The sequence below is a fragment of the Pollachius pollachius genome (assembly GCF_949987615.1).
Source record: "Pollachius pollachius genome assembly, chromosome: 5".
NCBI lineage: Eukaryota > Metazoa > Chordata > Actinopteri > Gadiformes > Gadidae > Pollachius > Pollachius pollachius.
The window spans coordinates 3,410,286-3,434,451 of record NC_136938.1 but is presented as its reverse complement, the minus strand read 5'-3'; the positions used below and the strand labels follow the sequence as shown (position 1 = coordinate 3,434,451).

Sequence of the window (24,166 nt, the reverse complement as noted above, 5' to 3'; positions counted from 1 at the left end):
CACAGGTCAAACAGTGCCCATGCCTTATTATATTATATTGTTATATGCCAGTTCTGTTGCAAGATATGTGAACATGGGGTGTCGAGACAAGCCCTTAGCTTCAGGTCCACTCTGCCAGATGGGTGAAGGGAACCCCTTTTTTTTTTTTAACTCAAGCCTTCTGTAATGTGTTTGCACATGCCTCTTTTTCTTGGGGGACAGACAGCTCTCCCGTTAGATAAGTGGTCCCAAGTTTCATGAAGTATAATCTTCTGTATTTTCTACAACTTGATGATTTCATAACCATCCTTTTGTGTATTAGCATTAGAAAGTAGTCCTCGGGTGCAACACTGAGCATGGTTTATTTTCATGTATTTAATACGATGAGGATCTGGGTTATAGACACTGAAGACAGCTTGATAAAATACATGAGCTTACAGCGCCGCCTGGCGGCCAACGAATAAACAGCGAGAGAGCGTGCAAGAAGGGAAAGGGTGCGAGAGAAAGAGAGAGAGAGAACGAGAGGGGAGAAAAAGAGATAGAGAATAAGTGTGTGGGAGAAAAAGAGATAGAGAATAAGTGTGTGAGAGAGAGAGAGAGATGGAAAGAGATACAGAAAGAGAGATGGTAATATAGGTAGAGAATGAGATAGAAACAGACGTACAAAGAGAGTTAGTGTGAGAAAGAGAGGGATGGCTCCATTACAGAAGGAGGAGATGACAGACTGCCATGTGGGCGGGGCCTCCTCCTCCTCCACCTCTCTGGATGAGACATTGAGCAGAACCACCGGACACCTGGAGGAGAAGACACAGCAGCTGAGAGGGCGTCCTACTCAAGGACCTAATCTCACATACAGACACACATGCATACATAAATACACACATACACAAACACACATACAAATACACACAGACACAAAGATACACATGCCAAACACCCACACAAAAATAATTACTCACACACACGCATGCACACAGACATATACATAAATATACCCACATACACTCACATACATACTGTGGCAACCCGTCTCCCCAAGTGTCAGATACCCGGTAGGAATTACACGGAAAGCAGGGGTTAAAGCCGCAGTCGGCGTTTATTTCAACAGAATAAGTAGTCTGTATACTCGTGCTAGGGTCTCCGTGAGCCTCTAGATCGCCGGCGTGGTGCGGAATCCCTCCGTGTCGCTTCGCCCTTCTCCCGGTCTAGCGAGTACTCCCGCCGTGTCACTTGCCCGGCGCTGTGCGGAATCCCTCCGTGTCGCTTCGCCCTGGTGCGTACTCCCTCCGCGTCCCTTGCCGTTCGCCCGGTCTGGTGCTTACTCCCTCCGTGTCACTCTTCCGTTCGCCCGGTCTGGTGCGCCTTTTAAGCCCGGCTCCTGGTCCTTTCCCTTCCTCCGGCCAGGTGTCCCCGATTGCGCTGATTGGGGGGAGAGACGTGGTGCTCTCTGTCGCCGGCTGGAAGGTGGGGACGGTAAACCAGGTCTACTGCGTGTCCTCGGACCCGCCCGGTCCGAGGTTCAGCGGCGGGATGCCACAATACACACACACATGCACACATACACACACATGCACACACACATACAAACATGTATACACACACACAGATATACACACACTTCCACACCCACAAACACACACACACATACATACATAAATACATACACACACACACACACACACACACACACACACACCCAGACAGACACGCCTTCCTACGGACACACACAGGCACCCACAGACACACACATGCACGCACAGACACACACACTCGCACACACACAAACACACACATGTAGCCAGACACACACACGCACCCACTGACAAACACACGCACCCACAAACAGACACTTGCACGCATGCGCACACACACACACAAGCACGCACTAATACCCACAGACACACACATGTACCCAGACACATGCACGCACAAACACACACACACACACGCACACACACAGACACACACAAGCACCCACAGACACACACAGGCATGCACAGACACACATACACTCGTACACATGCACACCCACAAACACACACATGTAACCACAGACACACACACGGACCAACAGACACACACACTCGCACGCATGCACACACACATAGCAAACACACTTGCATGCCCATGCACACACTCACACACACAATCATACACATGCATTCATATATGCGCACAAGTGAATTCCTTTGCATGTTGTAATTGTATTTTGTACCGGTTGTATTTGTACCCCTTGTTCATTGTATCATAATGCTTTGTGATTGTATAGCTGTATTCTTCCGGTATGGATAAGAAGATGATTATAGATTAGAATTAGAAATGTTTATTAGCAGTAATAGGAACACTGTAAAGTGTAAAGGGATGTGACAATAGTTGAGGTATTCACTGTTAGATGTGTCAGTGAGATCAGTCATTTGTATTACTTATTTATTCAGTGTGTGTTTCCAGAACCACTCATCCATCAGTCCCTAGCTCCACCCTTGGTTGTAGCTCATCCAACTCAGCATCCTGTTCCTGCCGGACATCCTACAACATGTTATCCAATAGTTATTACACCATTAAGGGCACTCTGGCCCACACTGAGTGTGTACCTATTGATAAGGTTAAAGTTTTAGGAGTTCCCTGTAAATTAACAGGGGAGGGGGCTTTGTCTGTTAAAAGATGAGCTATTATAAAGCAATTTTATCGCTCGTACACTAATAAAACCAGTTTCTGTCATAAATACTTACGCACAGTTTGGGCTACAGGATATCACTAATTACATTTAATTAACTCTGGAATAGGATGGGAAAGGTTACGTTTTGTAGCAGGTTGAAAAGTAAGCCTGCTTGTGGCGGGACCTGCTCTCCATCTGGGACGGTAGCTCTGCCATCCTCTCTTAACGGCTTTGTGTCATGAAAAGTGCTGGATAAATGCAATCAATTGTAACCCAGTTGGGATTCGGGTTCTGGTTATTCATAAGAATAAACAACATTATATACGAGTATTATTTTTCATAATGTTTTTTGACGTTTGTGTAATGGTTGCAAACTTTGTAGATGTTATTTGATGTATTGTAAATGTTGTATATATCCTTTGCTTAATTGAACTGTGATAGGAGGGGGCGCGATGAGGTGTTTGTGGGTGAATGGGGTGAAGGCGGGAAGGGAGAGGAGAGAAGACGTGCTGGAGTTGGGGAAAATGGAGGAAAGACGTTCGTTAGATGTTTTTCGTTGGAGTACCGTCTGTTGATGACATATCAGCAACTCTGAAGATGCAAGATAAAGTTCAATACGAACTTTACTAAAAAGCTCCACCGGACCAGTCCACATTAACGACCCGGTCAGTTAATTAACGCAAGGAGCTGAACAGTAGTGGCCTGCTAACTAGCGCAGCTAGCGACTCTACTACAAAGGGATTTTCCCGTGGACCGCCGCATCAGATAGTGAGTGTGACCACGAGAGTTGGTTCACCTTCCTCTGGCGAAGAGGAATCAAGCGACAAGCCAGTGAGGAGCGTCTTTGTCCTTTCGACAGACTTTCGCAGACTTTCCCGATACTGGCCTTACCACGGACATTCAAGGACGCCCGTTGCCGTTCACCTGGACGTGTGAGTAGCCTACCGTGTTCCCGTTGGCTCGGAGGAGCGAAGAGGACTACTAAAATCAACAGGCCTGCAACAGGGTTTTCTTTTTGTACAGGATTGTTTTCTTTTGTTTTCTTTTATATATTATGCCGGCTTAGTTTAGTTTAGTAATGTTATTATTACTTATAGCCTGTATTGTGATATTGTGATATGGTATCTGTGACATGCACATGCATTTATATTTTGTTCTAAAATAAGTAAACGTTCTACTACTTACTTTTTTGTTGGCTGCTTACTAATACGTGTAGTGTTGATATTGTGTATGTTTAGTGTTTAATATTCATTAAGGATGCTCTTGTTATATGGTTACCAAATATAGGAATTCAAAAATAATAATTTAAGATTGATAGAAGAACCTAGGGCCCTGCCCTCTTTATTATAGGGGTAAAAGGGCTACACAATTAACATAATGACTATTAGGGTTATCATTGTCAACCATTTGAGGAGGGGAATTCAGAATCAGTATCCAAAGGTAAGTGAAATATTTAGCAATGGAAAAGTGGATTAGAGGAACAAAATTTGTTCATAAGGCTGCATTCCGTTGAATCACATTTTCAGTCAAGTAGATATTATAATGAAGAGATGAATTGAAGCGAGCAATCTCGATTAAACAGTATCGAATGAGTATTAGAACAATTCCTTCCAAACATTGACATAGATGACTAAGTAATAGACTACCACAATATAAAAGGTTAAATTATAGAAGCAATTAAGATTTCAATATCTAGAGTGTGAATGCTACAGCATTCACAATAACAAGACATGAGCCCGATTGCCACGACGCATGAGTTAGACCCACAGTCATAGCAGATCCACCGAAAAGTGTGACCCCCCAGGGGGCGGGGTCTTCCCTTTCTTGATACAAACGTTAATTCTAAACAGCATTTTACACAGTAGCTGTTACGGGAACAGAACGTGGGGACCCAAATGCTGAACACAGGGAGGCAGAGGCGGGGTAAGGGAAACGGGATTTATTGGTAGGCAGGCGGGTAGTCAAGCAGGCAGGGGTCCGGTAACAGGCAGACAGTCAGGCAGAAAGGGATTCGACGACAGGCGGGTAGTCAGGCAGGCAGGCAGGGGTTCGATAGCAGGTAGGCAGTCAGGCAGGCGAGGACGAGACGGTATGCGGGTAGTCAGGCAGGCAGGGGTCCGGTGGCAGGTGGAGAACTAGGGAAGAGGAGAGGTGGTTACCACGGGGGCAGGCTACGAAACAGAGGTTCAAGAATGCTGGTAGGACCGATACTGACTGGGTAGACGTAACGACGAACTGGCGCCGGCTGATAGGAAATCCCCGGCTGAAGGAGGGAATGGTGATTGCTGATTGCAGACAGGTGTGTCGGGAGAAGGACCACTGGCGTGAAGTAGTCGCTAGGTGGAGGTATTGGACCGCGTAGCAGGACGCGGCGTGACAGTAGCCTATAATAGGAAATGCTCAAAATACAATTGATAATAAGGGATACCAATTCCAGAAACATAATTATTTGAATATAAATGAACATAAGTTTAGCCTCTTTTTTACACATGTGAATTGGAACTCAAGTGGCCTAAAATATTCCCGTTGGCCAAGTCCGATTTAAGTAATCCTCACTGTTGGCGATAACCTGATTGAAATCAATACGACAAGAACGCATGGAGCAAAGAGCGCTTGTTTTAGTCAATCTTCGGAAAATTGTAGTTTCGCACTACAGACGCTAGAGGTCGGCTCTCCCTCCCCCCCCCCCCCCCCCCCCCCTCTCTCTCTCTCTCTCTCTAGTCTCTCACTAGTTGTAAAAGTGAGAACGGACGAGGAAACAGACCAGAGACACCAATAATTAAATGCTCCTGATAATGAGGCTCTTTGTCGCATTTCTTCTATTTCTGGCTTTAGAAGCCCACAGATCACCGGGTCCAAGGCTGGAGTTCACACATGGTAGGCTATTTAATTTGGTTTTGGTATCAATTTACCAAATAATATCCATGCAATACAACGCTATCAAAACTATTACTATTATTTTTGTTTGATTCCAGATATGAAAATGAAGCGCATTACTCTACTGCACAAAAAAGCCCATATACAACTGGTCGAAGATGGGACGGATAAAGTTATTGTGAAAGCAGATCAACAACTGTTTTCTCTCGATTTTGCCCAGGATACAAGCATCACAGTAGGTCCAATCATTATTTAATTCGTGATTATTTAATTAATTTAATGTCCTGGCGTGTAGGCCTACTTCCTCTTTGTAGGGAGACCGGGTATGGTTTCAACACATTTTTCTTCAGCACTAAAACTACATTTTGTTTTAAAGCTACAGTTCTGGACCTTTAAGGCAAAGTACCCACATTTGTCTACTACAAGTGGGAACCATTTAAATCTCCTCAACTATATCACGTAATTTGTGAGATTATGACAAATACAATGCATACCTTTGTTACAACCTCCTACCCCACTACCGGGGTAGGTTGTAACAGGTAGAAAAAATGCAAAAAAACCGTGGGTCTCCATTTGATATGCCGATTTAATGGTAAGCATAAGGTTTGAGGTTTGAAAATAGTGTGGCGAGCAGCACGGGAAGGACGAGACGGGAGCCCAGGTTGAACAATTATGCAGTTCCGTGCCCCATACACCGCACGACCACGGACTGCCTTTATTAACCACCCCGAACGTAACAGAAACACGGGACACCTGACCAACACACACAACACTCTCACTAATGGTCCCGATCACACTACACATCACACAACAATGGAACAACACACAATTAACACACAACATCCCGAACTCATTAGCCCCAACAACAGAACAAATCAACAAAACCCCCTTTGTCAACTGACTACCCCAACTCCCAGAATCCCCCGCCGCTCCGGAACATGGCGCCCACACCCGTGGTCGTCACAATAGATTCACCAAACAAAATACATTACAAATACTTCGTTACTGTAATTAAGTACAATTTTCACATATCTGTACTTTACTCCGTTATTTATATTTCTGACAACTTTCACTTTTACTCCACTACATTTCCTAAATAAAATGTGTACTTTTACTCCGATACATTTCTCCTAACCATCTTCGTGAGTCGTTACTACAAATTAAAATCAGAAGAAATTTGAGTTGGTGACGTAATGTCCGTTTTAAAATAAAAAATTAAAATAAAAAAAGTTACTTTCTTACCTTAAAATTTGGATTTCTCTCGTAACTCCCGGAAAAATGGCGCCAACTAGTGGAACATTTCCATGAGAGATCGTAGGAAGGAGGAGGAGACTGAAAATGTCACATGGCTCATATCTTATCCTTGATTGGTGGAAATGGTGGCGTTACAACTCACCCGTGTTACAACTATCCCGGTCTATCCTATTGCCTTGTTCACTATTTAATGAAGTGCGTTATTTGGTACTAATTGATAGGCCTCTCTCTGAAGCCTAGAACTGCATAAATCATTTTTTCTATCTTATGTCTTCTCTGAGTTAAAGTAGTCTATAGTATTTTACCCTGTCTTCAGTGGTGATGAGGCAGCCATGCATATCAAAAATAGATTGATGCATGCTTAATTCAGTTTCTACTTGTTACTTTGTGTGTTTATTATATGAACCAGTGGCCTATAATGGTTGTTGTGTGCAGACCAGTTGCTCCCCCCACCCTCACCCCACTCTCCCCCCACCCTCACCCCACTCCTCACTTCTTTTGGTTGAATACTTTCAAAATGAGTCTTGTCTGTCGGGTGTCTCCATATCTTCATAATGCACACATCTCTTATCTTCCTTTCCAGACTCACGGAAGCCAATGTGAAGGCAGCAGTCCTCAACTTAAAGTGCGTATTACACCACATTTATAGCAAGATAAATGGAATCATGCATTTAAGGGGTGTAACGGTACACAAAAGTCACGCTGCGGTATGTTCCTCGGTTTTGAAGTCACGGTACAGTACAGGACGGTACGGTTCATAGTTAAGGGGAACATTTTAAAAAACTGCTTGATGTCAACCACGGAGAAAGGCCGTAGATCAGCAGCAATAAAAACACCAATAGACTTGGTTATGGCATTTGCATTTCTGAATTCCCAGACAGGGGTTGTTGAAATAGTGTCGTGAGCTGGGTTTGCACAGCTCGTTTTTTTTTCACAGCAACGGTGACAGTAACACCTGGATGGTGCCTTTTCAAATGCGTGTGCATGTTAAAATGCTGTACGTAGACACGGAGAGCCGTCTCTGTAGCCGGAGAGCCTGTCGGAGACCCTCTCCGTAGCTTACGTGCGCATCCAATATTTTTTAACTATCCGTCGACGAAACGGAGACGGCAAGGGCTGTGACTGGTCCTCTAACAAAATCATTTCCGGAATCACTTCTCCGGTTTGACTTTGCTCCTTATTTACTTGGTGCATTGTTAACTTTGCACATTAAGGACCAATAAAACACCAAGTAAGATTTGAAAAGCTTTGGAAGTTTATTTACAACACTGCTTTCATGGTTTGTAGCCAACATATAAGATCGATCGGGCGGCGAATTGCATTGCGTATCCGACATCCCGACGGAGAACTGCAAATGCTCGAGGGGTCTCCGTAGTTACGGAGTCGGAGGAGTATACTTTGGCTAAACGGTCCGGGCGGAACTCCGACTTCAAGTTTTAAATTGCGCATATCAAAACAAGCCTTTACATTCGCCATATTAACGCTATGTACGCCACATTTACGCACCGTGGTCCAGCTCTGTATCCACCCAGAAGTGCCTGTACCCTGACGGTTCGGTATCAGGGCACTCAAGTCTCACGCATTCGGCGATGTCACGCCCACCAATTTGCGCCGCTATTTAACAGTGGAACAGGTAGGAATCAAATGGGTTTCCCGTACGTAGGGTAACCAGACGTCCTCTTTTGCCCGGACACGCCCTCTTTTTTAGACACTTAAAAAAAAATGTGTGGCGGAATTTCAAAATCATCCGGGATTTTATTAAAGCCTCATACATTTGAATTTTTTGAATTTCGTTGCGTTTCTCTGGGTCATTCACAAACTAGTTAGGCTACGCCCTTCCCTACTCAGTTCTGTTCGCCTTTCATTGGTGGAAGTGAGTCGGGGGAGTGGTTAAGTAGAGCCTTCAGATTTGACGGTTTGACTTACTTAGTTACCATCATGTTTTGTATTTATTTTTTTACCATTATTGTTTTATAGGGACAAACTAACACATTTCTCCTACAGGGGATGGATAAAGTTCTATCTATAGGGGGATTATTTGTTTATCAACACGGTGGATGCGTGCGCAGAATGGGAAGGAAAATTAGTTTGACCCGTTGCCATGGTTATCTATGTGTGGTTAATTTGCAGTAATTTTGTCAGCTTACTGTTACATTAAACTGTAATCAGAAAACGCAGTTATATGCTATAGACCCTATAGTATCTGTGGTATAAAGGCTGGAACGAATTTCAAATTATAAATATGTACACTTTATGTTGAAAGTATAGACTGTTGCGATTCCCATTGAAACGAATGGTGCAGTGATTGTTCTTCAAAACGAAAGCTGGTAAATTGTGAAAAATGAATTAAACTGTAATCAGACAATGCGGTTATATGTTATAGACCCTAAAGCAGGGGTTCTCAAAGTTTTGACAGCTGAGGGCCAATTTAGGAACCCAGAATTTGACTTAGGGCTGCCAAAGGAAAAACAATTAGGCGGGAAACGCTGTCAGCATCCCAGTGGTGAAAAAAACATTGCACCGTGGACCTCTGGGAGTGAGGTCAAGTGAGGTCTAAATGGCGAAACTGAGGTTCATCCTTTCAAAGTAATGAACAGTCAGATTAAAACTAACAAATGTAACAGGATTTAATTGAAAGCTAGAGAGAGTCGACTTTTCTCTTTATATTCATTTATTTTTGTTAAATTTTTTTTTAAAAAATCTGTATGTCATTGCGGGCCGCCAGGAATGTTTCTGCGGGCCGCCATTGACCCGCGGGCCGCACTTTGAGAACCAATGCCCTAGAGTATCTGTGGTATAAAGGCTGGGACGAATTTCGAATTATAAATATATGAGCCTTTGACGCCGCGGGGCCAATTGCCACCCCACTTTTCTTTGAAAAGAAATATATATATTTTTTTTTTAGCCTGTACTAATGAACTATTTCATTTCTTAGTAATGTTTTGGCCTAATATTGTTACTATACAAACGAACAGAGCTTCGTCTCCCCGCAACCTTATATTGATTGAGTCTAAAACGTTCTCAACGATTCAGCCAATAGCTGCGTTTCCATCCCCCTGCTTTTATGCGAATTTTGAAGTATCGAATCAGTAAACGGTGATCGAAACACCAACATTTGCATATAAATCCTCTAAAAGCCATCTATAATGATGATTGCGATGATGATGAGGATTATGATGACGATGATGACAATGAAGAAGGTTATTATGATGATCAGTGTTTACTTTGCGGTGACGACACATTATTTGGATTACAATGGTGCCACAGCACGCCGCTTCCTATTGGTGCTAGGGGCGGCAATTAACACGCATGAAATGCGCACCGTGGCGCTTCGGCGCCAGTGTGTGGCCGGCTTAAGGATGATGAGGTGTCACGCGCTGTTCCACACATGCACGCGCATTTGAAATCCCCCCACCGATGAAATCATTCCGGCGCCACTGTAAATATGTACAATCCATAACGTTAGCTCTCTGGCTCATAGCTCAGCGGACTAGAATACCTCCCGTTGCCATGTCGTACCTACGGTCCGTCCTATTTATGTGAAAAACTTTATATTTGGATTGTAAAACGCATGAAAATATAAATGAATGATCTTAATTTCTTTTCTTTGGCAAGTGACCATGGTATAAGCGGGATAATGCCCTTCGAGGTGTCAAAAACATGTTTGATCGATCGTGATTAAAGGAGACTACTTTTTGAGGGAGATGAAATCAAAAAGATTATACATTTAATAAGCATGCAATACGAATAAGAAAAAGCATAATTATTAAAGTATTTGAATTGTTTTATTATGTTGGCAAGCAAGAAGTAGAATAAATGGGATAATCAGTCTTATTAAAAGGGTTTGTGCAATCAACCGCACAACAAGACATGATGCGGCTCTTTCTGCAAACGACATGCACGTAGAGCGGGGAGTGACGTAGAGTGACGTAGACTGATAATCCATCTATAGAACAGAGAGAAACACTTGGTCATACTTTACACACTTGACTACAGCATTGGCCTACTGAATGCCACAGATATATTTTAAGCATTGGACTGAATGCCACATAAATATATAATTATGTTTTTGCACGTTTGCAACGTTTAAAAGTTCAGGGAAAAGTATATGCCTCTACTGGTGTTGCTTAAGCCAATAGCCTTTTGAGGCAGTGTTGTTTCTGAATATTAGTGTTAAGGGCCAATAATGCTTACTATCATACATTAGTCACCATGTCTGTGGACACATTTGTATGCAGTCACATGTTTACATACCCCCCCCCCCCCCCCCCCCCCCCCCCCCCCCCCACACCCCCGTCGACAAAATCTCACTCTGAACTCAGTTCAAAACTTGAGAGCCCTGGGTACAAATACGTGTATCGTAACACCCCTAATGCATTTAGCTGGAGCATGATCTCAGGCTATTCAAAAGAAGAGCATCTGATTGAGTTCACTAAATGTCCCTCGTTTCTTCTTCAGTCCTGTGCGTACAACATCACAGTGCTGCACAAACTGAAGGGGAAGGAGAACCAGGTGTTCCTGTGTGAGACCAGGGAAAACATGACGACGTGCTGCATCAGGGTAAAACATACCCACAACACCTCCATCTGAATTATTACAAAACACAAGCCTGGGAACACATAATATGTATTCATGTTACATGTTTCATGGTAATCCTGCTTGGCAAGTCACTTTTGCATACATAAATCAAATTAGTCAAATGCAAGTCAAGATATTTGTTTTTTGTTGAATTTGGTATGGGAATTGTTCTTGGTTTTCCACCAGAAGAGGAGGAATCGACCTGTTTGCTAACTGAGGCTCCATTATGATGACTGACATCACTTTGATGGAACTTTTATCCATTTAATCCCATAATCATGCATGCTAATGATGTTCTTTCTTTTGGATAACATATCCCATAATATCGACAAAGGAAAAAAATCAATGACTTTGAATAGATCTTACATTATTGCCACACTGGATCTCTATCTATGTATCTGTATTTCATTTCAGGATTTGTCATCATCTGCAGCGTGCATGGCCCCAAAGAGTCTAGAGGGAATCAGCAGCACCATCAGGGAGTACCGCCTCCGGACCGGGGAGCCCTCGCTCTTTATCGGTGAGCCTTAACGGGCTGATTATGGTCCCACGTTCACGCAACGCAAGGACCACGCAGAGTTTCGACGCAGTCGTGAACCTGTTTTGGTTCTGTGTCGGGTTTTAGTGAGCGGGCCAATCAAGGCCCTTGCTGCTGCGTCGCCTAAACGGAAGGTTACAATTTTTGGGAGGCGAACATCAGGCCCTTGCGGTTGACGCAAGGACGGTCCGCAAGGACGTAAGGGGTCCGCAATCCCCTTGTGTGCATGAACGTGGGACCATAAAGAGCCCTTTAGTCTGAGCCTCGCTCTTCATCGCAGAGCCTTGAGGTCGTTTTTAGTTTGACTGGGGTTCATCGTGGCACTGGGTCTTGTAGTCTCTCATGCAGTCTACAAGGTCTTCAATAAGATATTGAATTCAGTGAATACATTTTAATCTACAAGAATTCAATTCAGTACTTAAATACTTCACAGCCTGCACACAGGAAGAAGGTTGTGTGAGGCATGAAGTTAATACTGACTCTGCTGCCGACAGTGGAAATCCAACTTTAAATAATTGAGTCACAGAATTTCTTTATTAATGGTATCATTAATCATTATATTTATCACCCAAATAATGTCCCTCGGTGTGCCCGCATACCCATCCTGTGTCTGGCTGGTTGTATAATAAGCCTGGGGCTGGTGTAAAAGATGTCATATCTTTATTATCCTGAGAGGCAGAAGTACCCAGCAGTACCCGCTGCTGAGCAGAAACACCACGACGAAATCGTCTGCAAACTCAGTGATTCGACGCTTCCCATATCGGCTTTGGCCGTGTTACTGTACGGGACAAAGTAGGAGGCGACGGGACACACCAGCGGGTGGATTTTATCTGAACCTTCAGGTTAACGAATCCATCAGCCAACCTTTCAGGGATCAGTGTCGCAGATTCTCAGTTAACCTATTGCTGAGCTGTGCGGCTCTGCAGTGATGTGGAGGATCACATGTCTTTCTATAACCTTAGGGGAAGTTATCTCCCAGTCATACCTGTTCTTCTGTCATTTATGTTAAATGTGTTCATCTCAAGTCTGAGTGGGCTGGGAGAACCTGGCCAGATGGCTCTGCACTGACCTCAAATGACACAACCTGCTGCCAAATGTGGATAAACTCACAATAGGTAGCAATAAAAACAAAAAGATTTTGTCCAGGAAGCACTCGTTACACTCTGACCTTTAGCATCGATTTCCAATGTCTTTCATGAACACATGTAAATGAATACAGAAAAAACAAGGAGGTACATTGCCACAGCAAAAGAGGTTGTTCACTAGCTAATTTACTTATTTTTATCCCCAGAGGACGTGAGCCCTTTAATTACCTCTCCTGCCAAAACCAAACCCACCACGTCCCTCCTCTATGTATGATCTCATATTCTGTTCATGTGCTTTTCATATTTCAGAGGCACCAGGGAGTGATGTGCTCTACGTCACTCAGTCCAGCACAGAGAACTCCATTGGGATCTACAAGTTTGGTTCGAACCAGGTCAGACCCACCACGCCCGATAATGGTAAACAGTCTGTCTCTCTATCCTCCTAGTTCAGAGGAACTCACATGACAAGATTAGCTTAACCATATTTTTATGGAGGCAAATGCAAATAGCTGACATCATGGGTTCAGGAGTGGCATCCATGTTTAACCCACATGACAAACATTGATCTTCACGCACGTGTCCCAAGGCACACAAGCATGTTGACGTTACATTTGTTCTGTCTTAGCTCCACTCCCGGTAGAGCCCCATTACCTGGGCTTGGTCCCCATTAAGGGTACAAACCGGACGCAGGACAAACTGTATGCCTTCTTTAAAGAGAAGAACACGGCTGGTGCTCTGGAGAGCGACGTGTGGCTGCCCTTCGTGGCCCAAGTTTGTATGGTGAGTTTGCATAGTTTGCATAGTCAATTTGAATAGGCCGGGTTTGCAGAGTGACTCTGCATGGCCAGAACCACAGGTCCCTGCTTCATGCATCAGTTTAGACGTCTGTTTTGATGTATATCCGCCCATGTTTCCGCTCAATGGCGCTGATAGCGATGTGGTCATTCTTTCAAGCAGCGTTCCCCTCCCTCCTCCCCACATCATGACCCCGGTCGCTTTGTGAGACGTGTTTTGTTTGTGACTGTGGAGCTTTGCCTGTTCCAGTGTTGTCAGTCAACACTGAAAACCTGCTGTATTGGAACGGTTTTCAGTGGGAGGACCGCCTCTTTTATGGAGATCTTTTCCATGATTGGACAAATTCAGAATGAGATTCCAAAAACAAAATATTGTGTTTACTGCAGAGCGAAGGGACTAGTAACACTAGGGATGGCCGTTTGAATATATAGCTATTTGAGTTAAATACATAGCTATTTGAGACTTATTTTAAGACATAAATATCAGTTACTGCACCTTTAACGTAGCATGCAGTTTATCACCATGTGGTTTAGATATTCCACGTAGAAGAGGCCTACTCTCACCCTAAACCAGACACAGTACCAGAAATATGTGGAAAAAGGAAGTGATGGCCAATGTGTGCAAGATAAAAAACGTGAGCACGTTTCGCCAGAGCCAAGAAAGCCACAATATGTCTAGGCCAAAAGACCTTTCTCACGAGAGCTCCGGCGAAAACTGAGGTCTAGAGCAGGGGTCGGCAACTGGCGGCCCGCCAGTTCACCCTCTCTCCAGTTAGAAATGCTCATAATGATATCGCTGTGTTGTCTCTGTGGACACAGTGCAGTAACACCTCTACCCAACTTGATCAGGCATGACATTTACGTGATTAGGGCATACACTTGTTTATATGTACGTCTTTTAAGAGTCATCTAGTGCTTGGTAGGCATATTACTAAGCCAGCTGACGGGCCTGCGTCGCAGTTCCAGATGCACTTTCATTAATAAATTCCTTGAACTAGCCTTTGGTAATGTTCTGGGCCGCCACATATTGGCTGGAAAAAAAATTGGCCCGAGGCCAAACTTAGTTGCCGACCCCTGGTCCAGAGAATCTACATCCACCCCAACCGTCTACCCCCGCGTCGCCAGAGAGAAGCGCTCGCTTACAGGAGAGCAGTCCTGATGGCACCTAGAGCACGATTGTCCGACTTTTGTTGAGCTACATGGAACGATATTTAAACTGGCGCATTTTGAATGAGAGCGTTTCTCTGATTTTTCTCATGCTGGACTGAGTGACATTTAAACTGATGTGTTTAAATTGGGAGACTATTTTGCTCATAGTAACGAAAATGAATCTAGACCTCAATTCAATGGGGGGTGGGTGAGAGTACGACATAGTGTCATACCCTCAGTATGAATTTATATTGATATAACAACAGAAAATAAAGGCTGCATGGCCTAATTATATTATAGCTAAATAATTATAATATGATTATATAGCGTGTAATAAGAAAATGAGACAATCTTTAATTGAGGGCACCAAGTTTTGGGTTAGCATTAAAGACAAAATCGGCCAAGAATCCCTGTATTAGCCACATGTAAAATCAGCGGCCATGAACCACCCTCATTTCGCCTTGTTTTATCAGAATACAGCCTGTAACCTTATGAATACGTCTAGTCATACTGAATATAAAGGTCAGCGTGTTTATTCTTGGTTCCTGTGATGGCAACAGGGCGCTGTGAGGTATAATTATCCGATTGGAATTCGAAAATGCTTTAATCATTATTGGTATTTATATACATATATATCGCCATATCAAAATGTTGTAATAACGCCTGTGTCTGCCCCCCAGGAAGACAAGGGTGGTCCCAAAACCAAACTGCAGTACCAGTGGACGTCCCAGTTAAAAGCCCGGCTCTTCTGCGGGGACAAAGCCAGCCAACAGCACTTCCCGGAGCTGGTGGGCGTGGCCTTCTATCACCAGGAGGACGGTGACAGAGTCTACGGGCTCTTCTGGAACGAGTGGTAAGCAGGTTGAGACAGCGAGTATTGATGCAAGACAGGGAAAGAAAGGTAAAGAAATAGGGAGGGATGGAGAGAGTCAGAGAAAGATAGTGAGGGAGAGATTGATAGAGTAAGTGAGGCAGAGAAAGATAGAGTGGGAGACATGGAGAGAGTAAGAGAGGCAGAGGAAGATAGAGAGGGAGAGATGGAGAGAGTAAGAGAGGCAGAGGAAGATAGAGAGGGAGATATGGAGAGAGTAAGAGAGGCAGAGGAAGATAGAGAAAGGTAGAGGGAGGGATCTATTGTTCTGCTGAAGAAAACCAGGGCTTGAACGTTTGACTCAGGCACAGTTTGTTTTAACTTCCTGTTGACATGAGGAAATAAATTCTTCCTCAGTCTTTCTCTATTGTGGCGACAGAGCTTACGAGATTGTGTTGCTAGACGCCGCCCTTTTGACCGACATGCTGTTGGCTTCCCTCCTCTGTAGGAACATGAGTGCCGTGTGCGTATTTTCCGTAGACGCCATCCGCAAGGTCTTTCAAACCTCCTCCTTCAAAGGAAACAAGGGGAAGCTCCCCGACCCAAGGCCGGGCGCAGTAAGTGTCACAACAAAACAGTTCTGTTGAATAACCATTAACCGATATTAACTACGGACCATAGTGAAAGTATAACCTCTGTGGCCACTGCAAAGGCTTTCAAAACAAATGCCTGACAGAAGGGTCACCCTGCAAGGCTGTAGTGCCGGCTACGGGCCCGGGATCGGGGAAACCAGGCTTCAAGGCTCGACATTCAATAGGCTATGGTTATCGTTGTTTAATGAATTAGATGTACCTCAATGTACGCACTTAATGTAGGCACTTATTGTATGTTGTACGTCCTTGCACCTAAAAATAGTACTAAGCAATGTCTAGCGTCTTATCCTAGCTAGCTTAGCCCTCCCTCTTAGGTAGGGGTAAGGGTTAGCTATGTTCCTGGACGATGCCTACAGGTAGACTCAGGACACTGAGGTTTAAACACTAACCCTGGTGCTCCGACCCACCTGAATTGTAACTCTGTCGCTTCAGTGCACCCCGTTCAGGGGACAGCAGATTGAGCTGCTGAGGAGGCTGAGCTTCGTGCAGAGTCACCCCGAGATGGACGACCGGGTGTTCCCGATGAGCACCCCCCTGCTGGTCAGCAACCACCACTACACACACATACGCCTGCATGCCGTTACCAACCAGTGGGGGGGCCATCACGTAGTCCTGTATCTCTCGCTAGGTGAGCAGTGTTTGTGTGTGTATGTGAGTGTGTGTGTTTGTGTGTCTGTGTGAGGGTCTGTGTTAATGTGTCTGTATGTGTGGGTGTGTGTGTGTTTGTCTGTGTGTGTGTGTGTGTGTGTCGCCGAGAGCGTTGATAATAAACTAGTTAATCTGGCTGATTTTGTTACAGATGACTTCCAAACTAGTGCCAGCTCAGTATTTCCTCGATGATAACAATGGCATGTTCCAGAGAAAAACGTCAGCACAGCAGTAGGGTGTTGTTGTCATTGTGCAGACACTGACTTATTGTTAGGTTGAACAGTGTTTCTCTGTTGTTGAGCAGACAAAATTCGAAAATTAGATTAATCGCCCAGCCCTACCCGGGCTCAGAGTTGAAATAGTTTGATCTCTCCGCCACGTGCTGCCCTGGGCCGACGCTAGGTCGCTCTCAACGCTCGACCTCAAAGTAGACACGGCCTCATGTGGTGACGGCTGGAGTTTGAGATGGAGTGTCAGCCCTCTTACCTCTCCTATACCTTCTCCCATGTTCACCATTCCCCTCTCCCCCTGGGTTCTCCCCTCCCACAGAGAGTGGCAAGATCAACAAGGTTCTGGAGCGCAAGAGCGGGGCGTTCATCATCGCTGAGTACAGCCCGTTCAGCGACAGAACACACGTCGTGGACATGATGCTGCAGGGGGTTGAGGTGAGGAACACACTGGAGATCATCCTCCAGGGCGACCCGGTTAAGGAACACAGAGAGAGAACAGAGAAAGAACAGAGAGGGAACTGGAGAGAACAGAGAGAGAGAAAAGGCCAACGTCCTCCACAGTGATAAGGTCACCGACTTCGCGTTTCTTGATCATTTAGTTCAATCTCTGGTGTGCTCGTGTGTTGAGCCCAGGAGAGTCCTGCTCACTGTTCCATAGGTACCGATCACGCCAGGGGAAGCAGCTGCACTGTTTACACTCCACAGGTCTGGAACAAACCTCAACACTCATCATTTGAATCAGGGCTCAAAATATGGTCTATTTTTCCGGAGCTTTTGATCAACAAATCTTATATTATTCAATAATAATTAGTTATAATAGTTTTTAATTTTTGTATTTTATATTATATTAACCACAGTTACCCGACGAAGTGAGAAAAACACCCGTGGTAAGACACGAGGTGTGATGACAGGACGGGAAGTCAGGCCTTCCTCATAATACATTCTGTTCTTACTCCTCCCCATTGGTTAATGGTAAACAAAGGTCATGCATGCACACATTTACTGCACACAATGTTAAATGAGTGCACATCAACTTAAGAGTGGAAAAACAAGATATTTAACATTAACCTTTGAATGGACCTGGCTGATGTATGTCTCCTGATTCCCTACAGGAGCTTTGTTTAGGATCCCAGATGTCTGAGGGGTCGTAGGGTCGCCATCTTGGCCGCTCATCACTCTGAGGAGTTGTAACGATGGTCTGTGTTTGCTCCGCCTCAGAGGAAGCTGTATGTGAGCTCGTCCAGGGAGGTGGTGCAGGTGGAGGTGCAGCAGTGTGACCGGTACGGGCCGCGCTGTGAGGACTGCGTGTTGGCCAGTGACCCCTACTGCGGCTGGGACCGGACCAGCTCAGCATGTGTTCCTGCTACAAGGTGACTCTTATTGTGAGCCTGGTATATATTCATGGGTCTCTCTCTCTCTCTCTCTTTCGCTCCTGTAGATGCTCTATCAGTCATGGTTTCCCCTCTTTCTCTTCCCCTGTGTGTGTCTTTCCCCTAACTCTCTCTCACACTCTCTCACTCTGATACATAACTAAATCCAGTAATACCGATTTCCTGTGAGGTAAAAGAGGATATGCAAAGTTCACCTGCATCAGAGAATAAAGAAGTTTGCATCTGGTTTTGAAACCACTTTCTGTTTGTACACCCAACCCTACTTCAAAGTAGGCCTACACCCACTCCAGTAATGGTAGTTTGGCGTCTAACAGAACTTTAAACCTTTGTGTCTTCCAGGGAGACACTGCAGGATGTGGAGGGAGGGAATCACTCTGTGTGCCCGTCCGGGACAGGACAGAAAGTACCAGGTGACTCTCGAAGATTCTTATTTATCGTCATTACATACCGTTCAAATTCCATCCAATATGGATGGACATATTTATTGATTGATCGATGAATATTCAAAAGTACTTAAATGTTCCTTCAAGCAAACAAACTAAGACAGAACCACACTGAGGCAGATGCATGAAACCATACTAGTATCACAGGTATTTACTACTGGGGGATAGTATTCAGTTTGTGGTGCACATGATGTGACCCCGATGGCATCCTGTGTGAAAATATAGACCTCAAACATATCCCCTGCCTCTGCCTGCCTGCCAACAGCCGTGACTGATCTGGTGCAACCCTCATGGTAATGTATAACACAACCTTTAAAACCGGCGCAGACATGGCAGGCTGCTTCCAAAGCAGGTCAACTATTAAAACAACCTGAAGAGTAGAAGTTAGTCTAAAGTTATGTTCATTTAGTTTGACCTTTAATGCGTAGTGCCGCTGGTTGCGTCTGATATAGTATAAAATCGTAAGAAGACTTTTCCTCATTCAAGAGCAACTGGCCGGTTGGCCTCCCAAGTGAATGGCTGATCTTGAGTGAATGGTGAGTAGGACGCAGAGAGCTTCCAGCCTCCAGATTAAATGCTCATTGCCTCCCTGGGGTTCCTGATCCACCATAGCAAGGGCGTAGGAACCGGGGGGGATGGAGGAGACGTGTCCCCTCCAATATCGGAGACAGGCGCATTTGTCCCACCTAGAAATTATACCGGATCTGTCAGGTTTCCGATATGTGTCCCCCCCAATGTTAAACTCATTCCTACGCCCCTGCACCATAGTATAACATTCTAACAAATGAAAAGCTCAGCGTCTGTCCCTCATTGCTGTCAGGATTCCCCAACTCATCGGGATGCAGGGTCCACCCCTTTATTCTGCCCTTTACTCCATCTCCGTTTGTCTTAACACACGTTATAAAACAGTTTGGTTGATCCCGAATCCTATACCTAACTAGGGGCGGCATGTGGCTCAGGAGGGAGAGCGGGTTGACTTGGAACCCGAAAGTTGTTCGATTCCCGAGTGTCGAGGTGTCCCTGAGCAAGACACCTCACTCTAACGGCTCCTGATGAGCTGGCTGTCGCCCTCCATGATAGACAACGCCATCGTTGTGTGAATGTGTGCATGAATTGGTGAATGTGAGGCAATATTGTAAAGAACTGTGAGTGGCCACTTTGGTCCATTTACCGGTTACCATTTAGTGAGCACATGTCGCGGATGTGTCTCCAGTCTTTGGCCACTTTTTGTAGAAAGAGAGCAACAGTAACGCATCAACAAACTCCACCACCTGAAAGAATAACAGAACTTCCCCTCTGTGCTTCCTGTCGCAGACGAGAAGCAATCAGTGGCGAAGTCCAGGCACGTCCTTCATTGTCCCGTCACCTCACGCCACGCTGAGTACACCTGGCACGGTCCCGGGAACGTCACCATGGCCTGCAAGGCCCTGGAGAATGGGTGTGACCTCCCGATCGACAGCAGGGGCCCCGAGAACCAAGGGGTCTACAGATGCATGGCGGTCGAGCTGGGCTACAAGAGAAATGTAGTTCACAGAAACCTGATGGTGGAGGGGACGGTATCTCCAAATGCCGCCGGTTCGGGGCGGCACGGGGGGTCTGGTGTCGAGTGGTTAGTAGCCATCAGCCTTCTTCAGCTAGCAGCCATACTTGTTCTACAGAACATAGCTGAAGTTAAAATGAACAATTTCAATCTAGATCTCCATGAAATGCCCCGGGCAGGGTTTCTGTCGCTAAAATATAATTTTCCACGTCAAGAAATGTTTAAAGGTGACATAGTATACCACCAGGTTTGAGTGTGATTAGCCGTTACAAGCCGTTTTGAAAATCTGCCTCTTCTGACATCACAAGTGGGTGTGTTCACCTAGATGTGTGACGGATAGATGAGCAACGTTTGCTACAGTCCACTGGGTAGGCTAGTAGACTGATCTATCCAGCACACATCTAGGTCGACACGCTCACTTGTGATGTCAGAAATTTTCTCAGTGAATAGACAGATACACATGACCGTTTAAACCGAAAATCATATTTCCCACGTAGATCAAGGACACATCTAAGGTTGTTGGCCTTTTAAACCAACAATTAAAACCTTATTTTTCGATATTTTTTTAAAAAGCTGATTGATTGTGGAATGAATGACTGTTTTGTCCTATTTTAGGAGAGGGCTGGTTATCGAAACCTGCTACCTGAAGGTAATAATTCAAAGGTGGTGAAAAGTGGGTGTTTTGAATTTGCTAAAATTTGTATTTGCTGCTTTTAAATAAATAAAACACAAGCAGTGTAGAACATCTTAGCCATTTTGCAGTCTACATCAAATGAGATAAGGTTTTTTAAAAAGTAAAGCCTTTGCTGTCCTTTTTTCTGAATGAGTTCCTTATACTGCTCCCACTTCAACTTGTCTAAAACCACCCCCAGATACTTATACTCATGGAAAGACTGTATGGGCTACCCTTGGATAATCGTTTTATAAAATGCTTTGTCTCTCCAAAAATATGTCACCTTTAAAACGAGACTGTCACGCCAACATTATTTTATGGAGCCAAAGTACAGCTCACAGAGAAGGCAGCAGGACACCTTAAGATTAAAGTATTACAGAATAGAGATTAAGTTGCCGTGAAATTTGATCAGGCCTTTTGTTCCCGATTGTTATCTTTTTAAGGGGAAACGAGTTTAAAGTATAAATCTCCTTAAACTGCCATTATATGCACATGTTGTAATATAATGTAAAAGATCTCCTTTCTTTTAGCGAATTTGTACATTTATGTATTTATGTAGATTGAATGGCTGATTATTATATCAATTAATTAATTAATTCCGAATTGAGCAGGTTGCAATTCACACACGGGCCAAAGGGGTTAGTAATAAGGAGGAGTGTTGCATTTATTTAGTATGTTTGTGTAATGTTAGACTATATTAGCCCTTGCAGTTTGGCTTCTATATTAACCCTTGCAGTTAAGTAGATCTTTATTTATTATTATAGATTTTTCATTTTGAAGGCTTCATTTCAATCTTTCTGCGTCCTGGTTAAGCAATCTTGAACTGTTACGTATGACGCCTGTACATATATCTGTACATATATAGAGTGGGGGATCTAGGGGGTGGCCAGGGGTGGCCGGGGCCACCCTAGACTGAATCCCGGCCACCCCATTGGCCACCCTTGTCATATTAGCATTTTTCATATTTTATTTTTAGAGTGGCGACGTTGGGGTTGTGTTTAATTTTTTTATTACATTTTATATTTGTATTCTTTTGAGTCCGTCTTAACCTAGATATTCCTGAAACGCATCAAAGGAAAACGGAGGGAAAAGATCATTTTCGCCCATGTGGATGGGGCCTAAATCTACCATGGATGATGTTCGACTCAGCAATCTAGGAGTTTTAAGTGTCTATACACTAAAAATGTGACATTTAAAATGAGTCAAAAATTAAATTCTTCTTGATGATTTTTTTGTATGTATATAAAAATTAACTCATGTAACTGCAAGAAAGTGTATTTGACAGTTACACCACTGTCTGAATTAATATTAGGATGTAGAGTTACAGCGTGTACATGCCTTAAATATTCCCTCCATTTCAAGATGCCTTATATCATGTTTAGATTTATGTGCCACCCAAAAATAATCTCTGGTCTCACCCTGGCCACCCCACTGAAAATGTTTTATCTCCACCACTGCATATACAGTGGGGCAAAAACGTACTTAGTCAGCCACCAATTGTGCAAGTTCTCCCACTTAAAAAGACGAGAGAGGCCTGTAATTTTCATCATAGGTAAACCTCAGCTATGAGAGACAAAATGAAAAAAGAAATCCAGAAAATCACATTGTCTGATTTTTTAAGAATTTATTTGCAAATTATGGTGGAAAATAAGTATTTGGTCACCTACAAACCAGCAAGATTTCTGGCTGTCACAGACCTGTATCTTCTTCTTTAAGAGGCTCCTCTGTCCTCCACTTGTTACCTGTATTAATGGCACCTGTTTGAACTCCTTATCAGTATAAAAGACACCTATCCACAACCTCAAACAGTCACACTCCAAACTCCACTATGACCAAGACCAAAGAGCTGTCAAAGGACACCAGAAACACAATTGTAGACCTGCACCAGGCTGGGAAGTCTGAATCTGCAATAGGTAAGCAGCTTGGTGTGAAGAAATCAACTGTGGGAGCAATTATTAGGAAATGGAATACATACAAGACCACTGATAATCTCCCTCGATCTGGGGCTTCACGCAAGATCTCACCCTGTGGGGTCAAAATGATCACAAGAAAGGTGAACAAAAATCCCAGAACCACACGGGGGGACCTAGTGAATGACCTCCAGAGAGCTGGGACCAAAGTAACAAAGGCTACCATCACTAACACACTACGCCGCCAGGGACTCAAATCCTGCAGTGCCAGATGTGTCCCCCTGCTAAAGCCAGTGCATGTCCGGGCCCGTTTGAAGTTTGCTAGAGAGCATTTGGATGATCCAGAACAGGATTGGGAGAATGTAATATGGTCAGATGAAACCAAAATATAACTTTTTGGTAAAAACTCAACTAGTCGTGTTTGGAGGAGAAAGAATGCTGAGTTGCATCCAAAGAACACCATACCTACAGTGAAGCATGGGGGTGGAAACATCATGCTTTGGGGTTGTTTTTCTGCCAAGGGACCAGGACGTCTGATCCGTATGACGGAAAGAATGAATGGGGCCATGTATCGTGAGATTTTGAGTGACAACCTCCTTCCATCAGCAAGGGCACTGAAGATGAAACGTGGCTGGGTCTTTCAGCATGACAATGACCCCAAACACACCGCCCGGGCAACGAAGGAGTGGCTTCGTAAGAAGCATTTCAAGGTCCTGGAGTGGCCTAGCCAGTCTCCAGATCTCAACCCCATAGAAAATCTTTGGAGGGAGTTGAAAGTCCGTGTGGCCCAAAAACATCACTGCTCTAGAGGAGATCTGCATGGAGGAATGGGCCAAAATACCAGCAGCAGTGTGTGAAAACCTTGTAAAGACTTACAGAAAACGTTTGACCTCTGTCATTGCCAACAAAGGGCATGTAACAAAGTATTGAGATGACCTTTTGTTATTGACCAAATAC

General features: G+C 44.4%; 1 protein-coding gene and 1 long non-coding RNA gene across 5 annotated transcripts; one reads left to right on the top strand and one right to left on the bottom strand.

The window, feature by feature from the left end:
* Positions 1–334: 334 nt before the first annotated feature.
* LOC307075699 lies at positions 335–1,574 on the bottom strand. Its single transcript, XR_013811862.1, has 2 exons — positions 1,106–1,574; positions 335–773 (listed from the first exon to the last, which is right to left on the bottom strand). It is a non-coding gene; the product is annotated as an uncharacterized lncRNA (long non-coding RNA).
* A 1,889-nt stretch (positions 1,575–3,463) lies between these two features.
* Positions 3,464–24,166, top strand: LOC307075815 (semaphorin-7A-like). Of its 4 annotated transcripts, none has more exons than XM_079736511.1 (15): positions 3,464–3,567; positions 5,471–5,512; positions 5,611–5,747; positions 7,350–7,391; positions 11,225–11,326; positions 11,759–11,864; positions 13,277–13,384; positions 13,593–13,747; positions 15,591–15,763; positions 16,230–16,338; positions 16,807–17,002; positions 17,572–17,687; positions 18,471–18,622; positions 18,983–19,053; positions 20,401–24,165. In XM_079736511.1, the coding sequence occupies exons 3-15, from the start codon at positions 5,613–5,615 to the stop codon at positions 20,877–20,879; spliced, it is 1,944 nt and encodes a 647-aa protein (XP_079592637.1). In that variant the 5' UTR covers positions 3,464–3,567; positions 5,471–5,512; positions 5,611–5,612; the 3' UTR covers positions 20,880–24,165. The 4 variants fall into 4 exon arrangements, with proteins under 4 accessions (XP_079592637.1, XP_079592636.1, XP_079592635.1 ...); XM_079736510.1 differs by lacking the exon at positions 3,464–3,567 and adding an exon at positions 3,586–4,558 and having other exon boundaries at positions 20,401–24,166; XM_079736509.1 differs by lacking the exon at positions 3,464–3,567 and having other exon boundaries at positions 5,372–5,512; positions 13,608–13,747.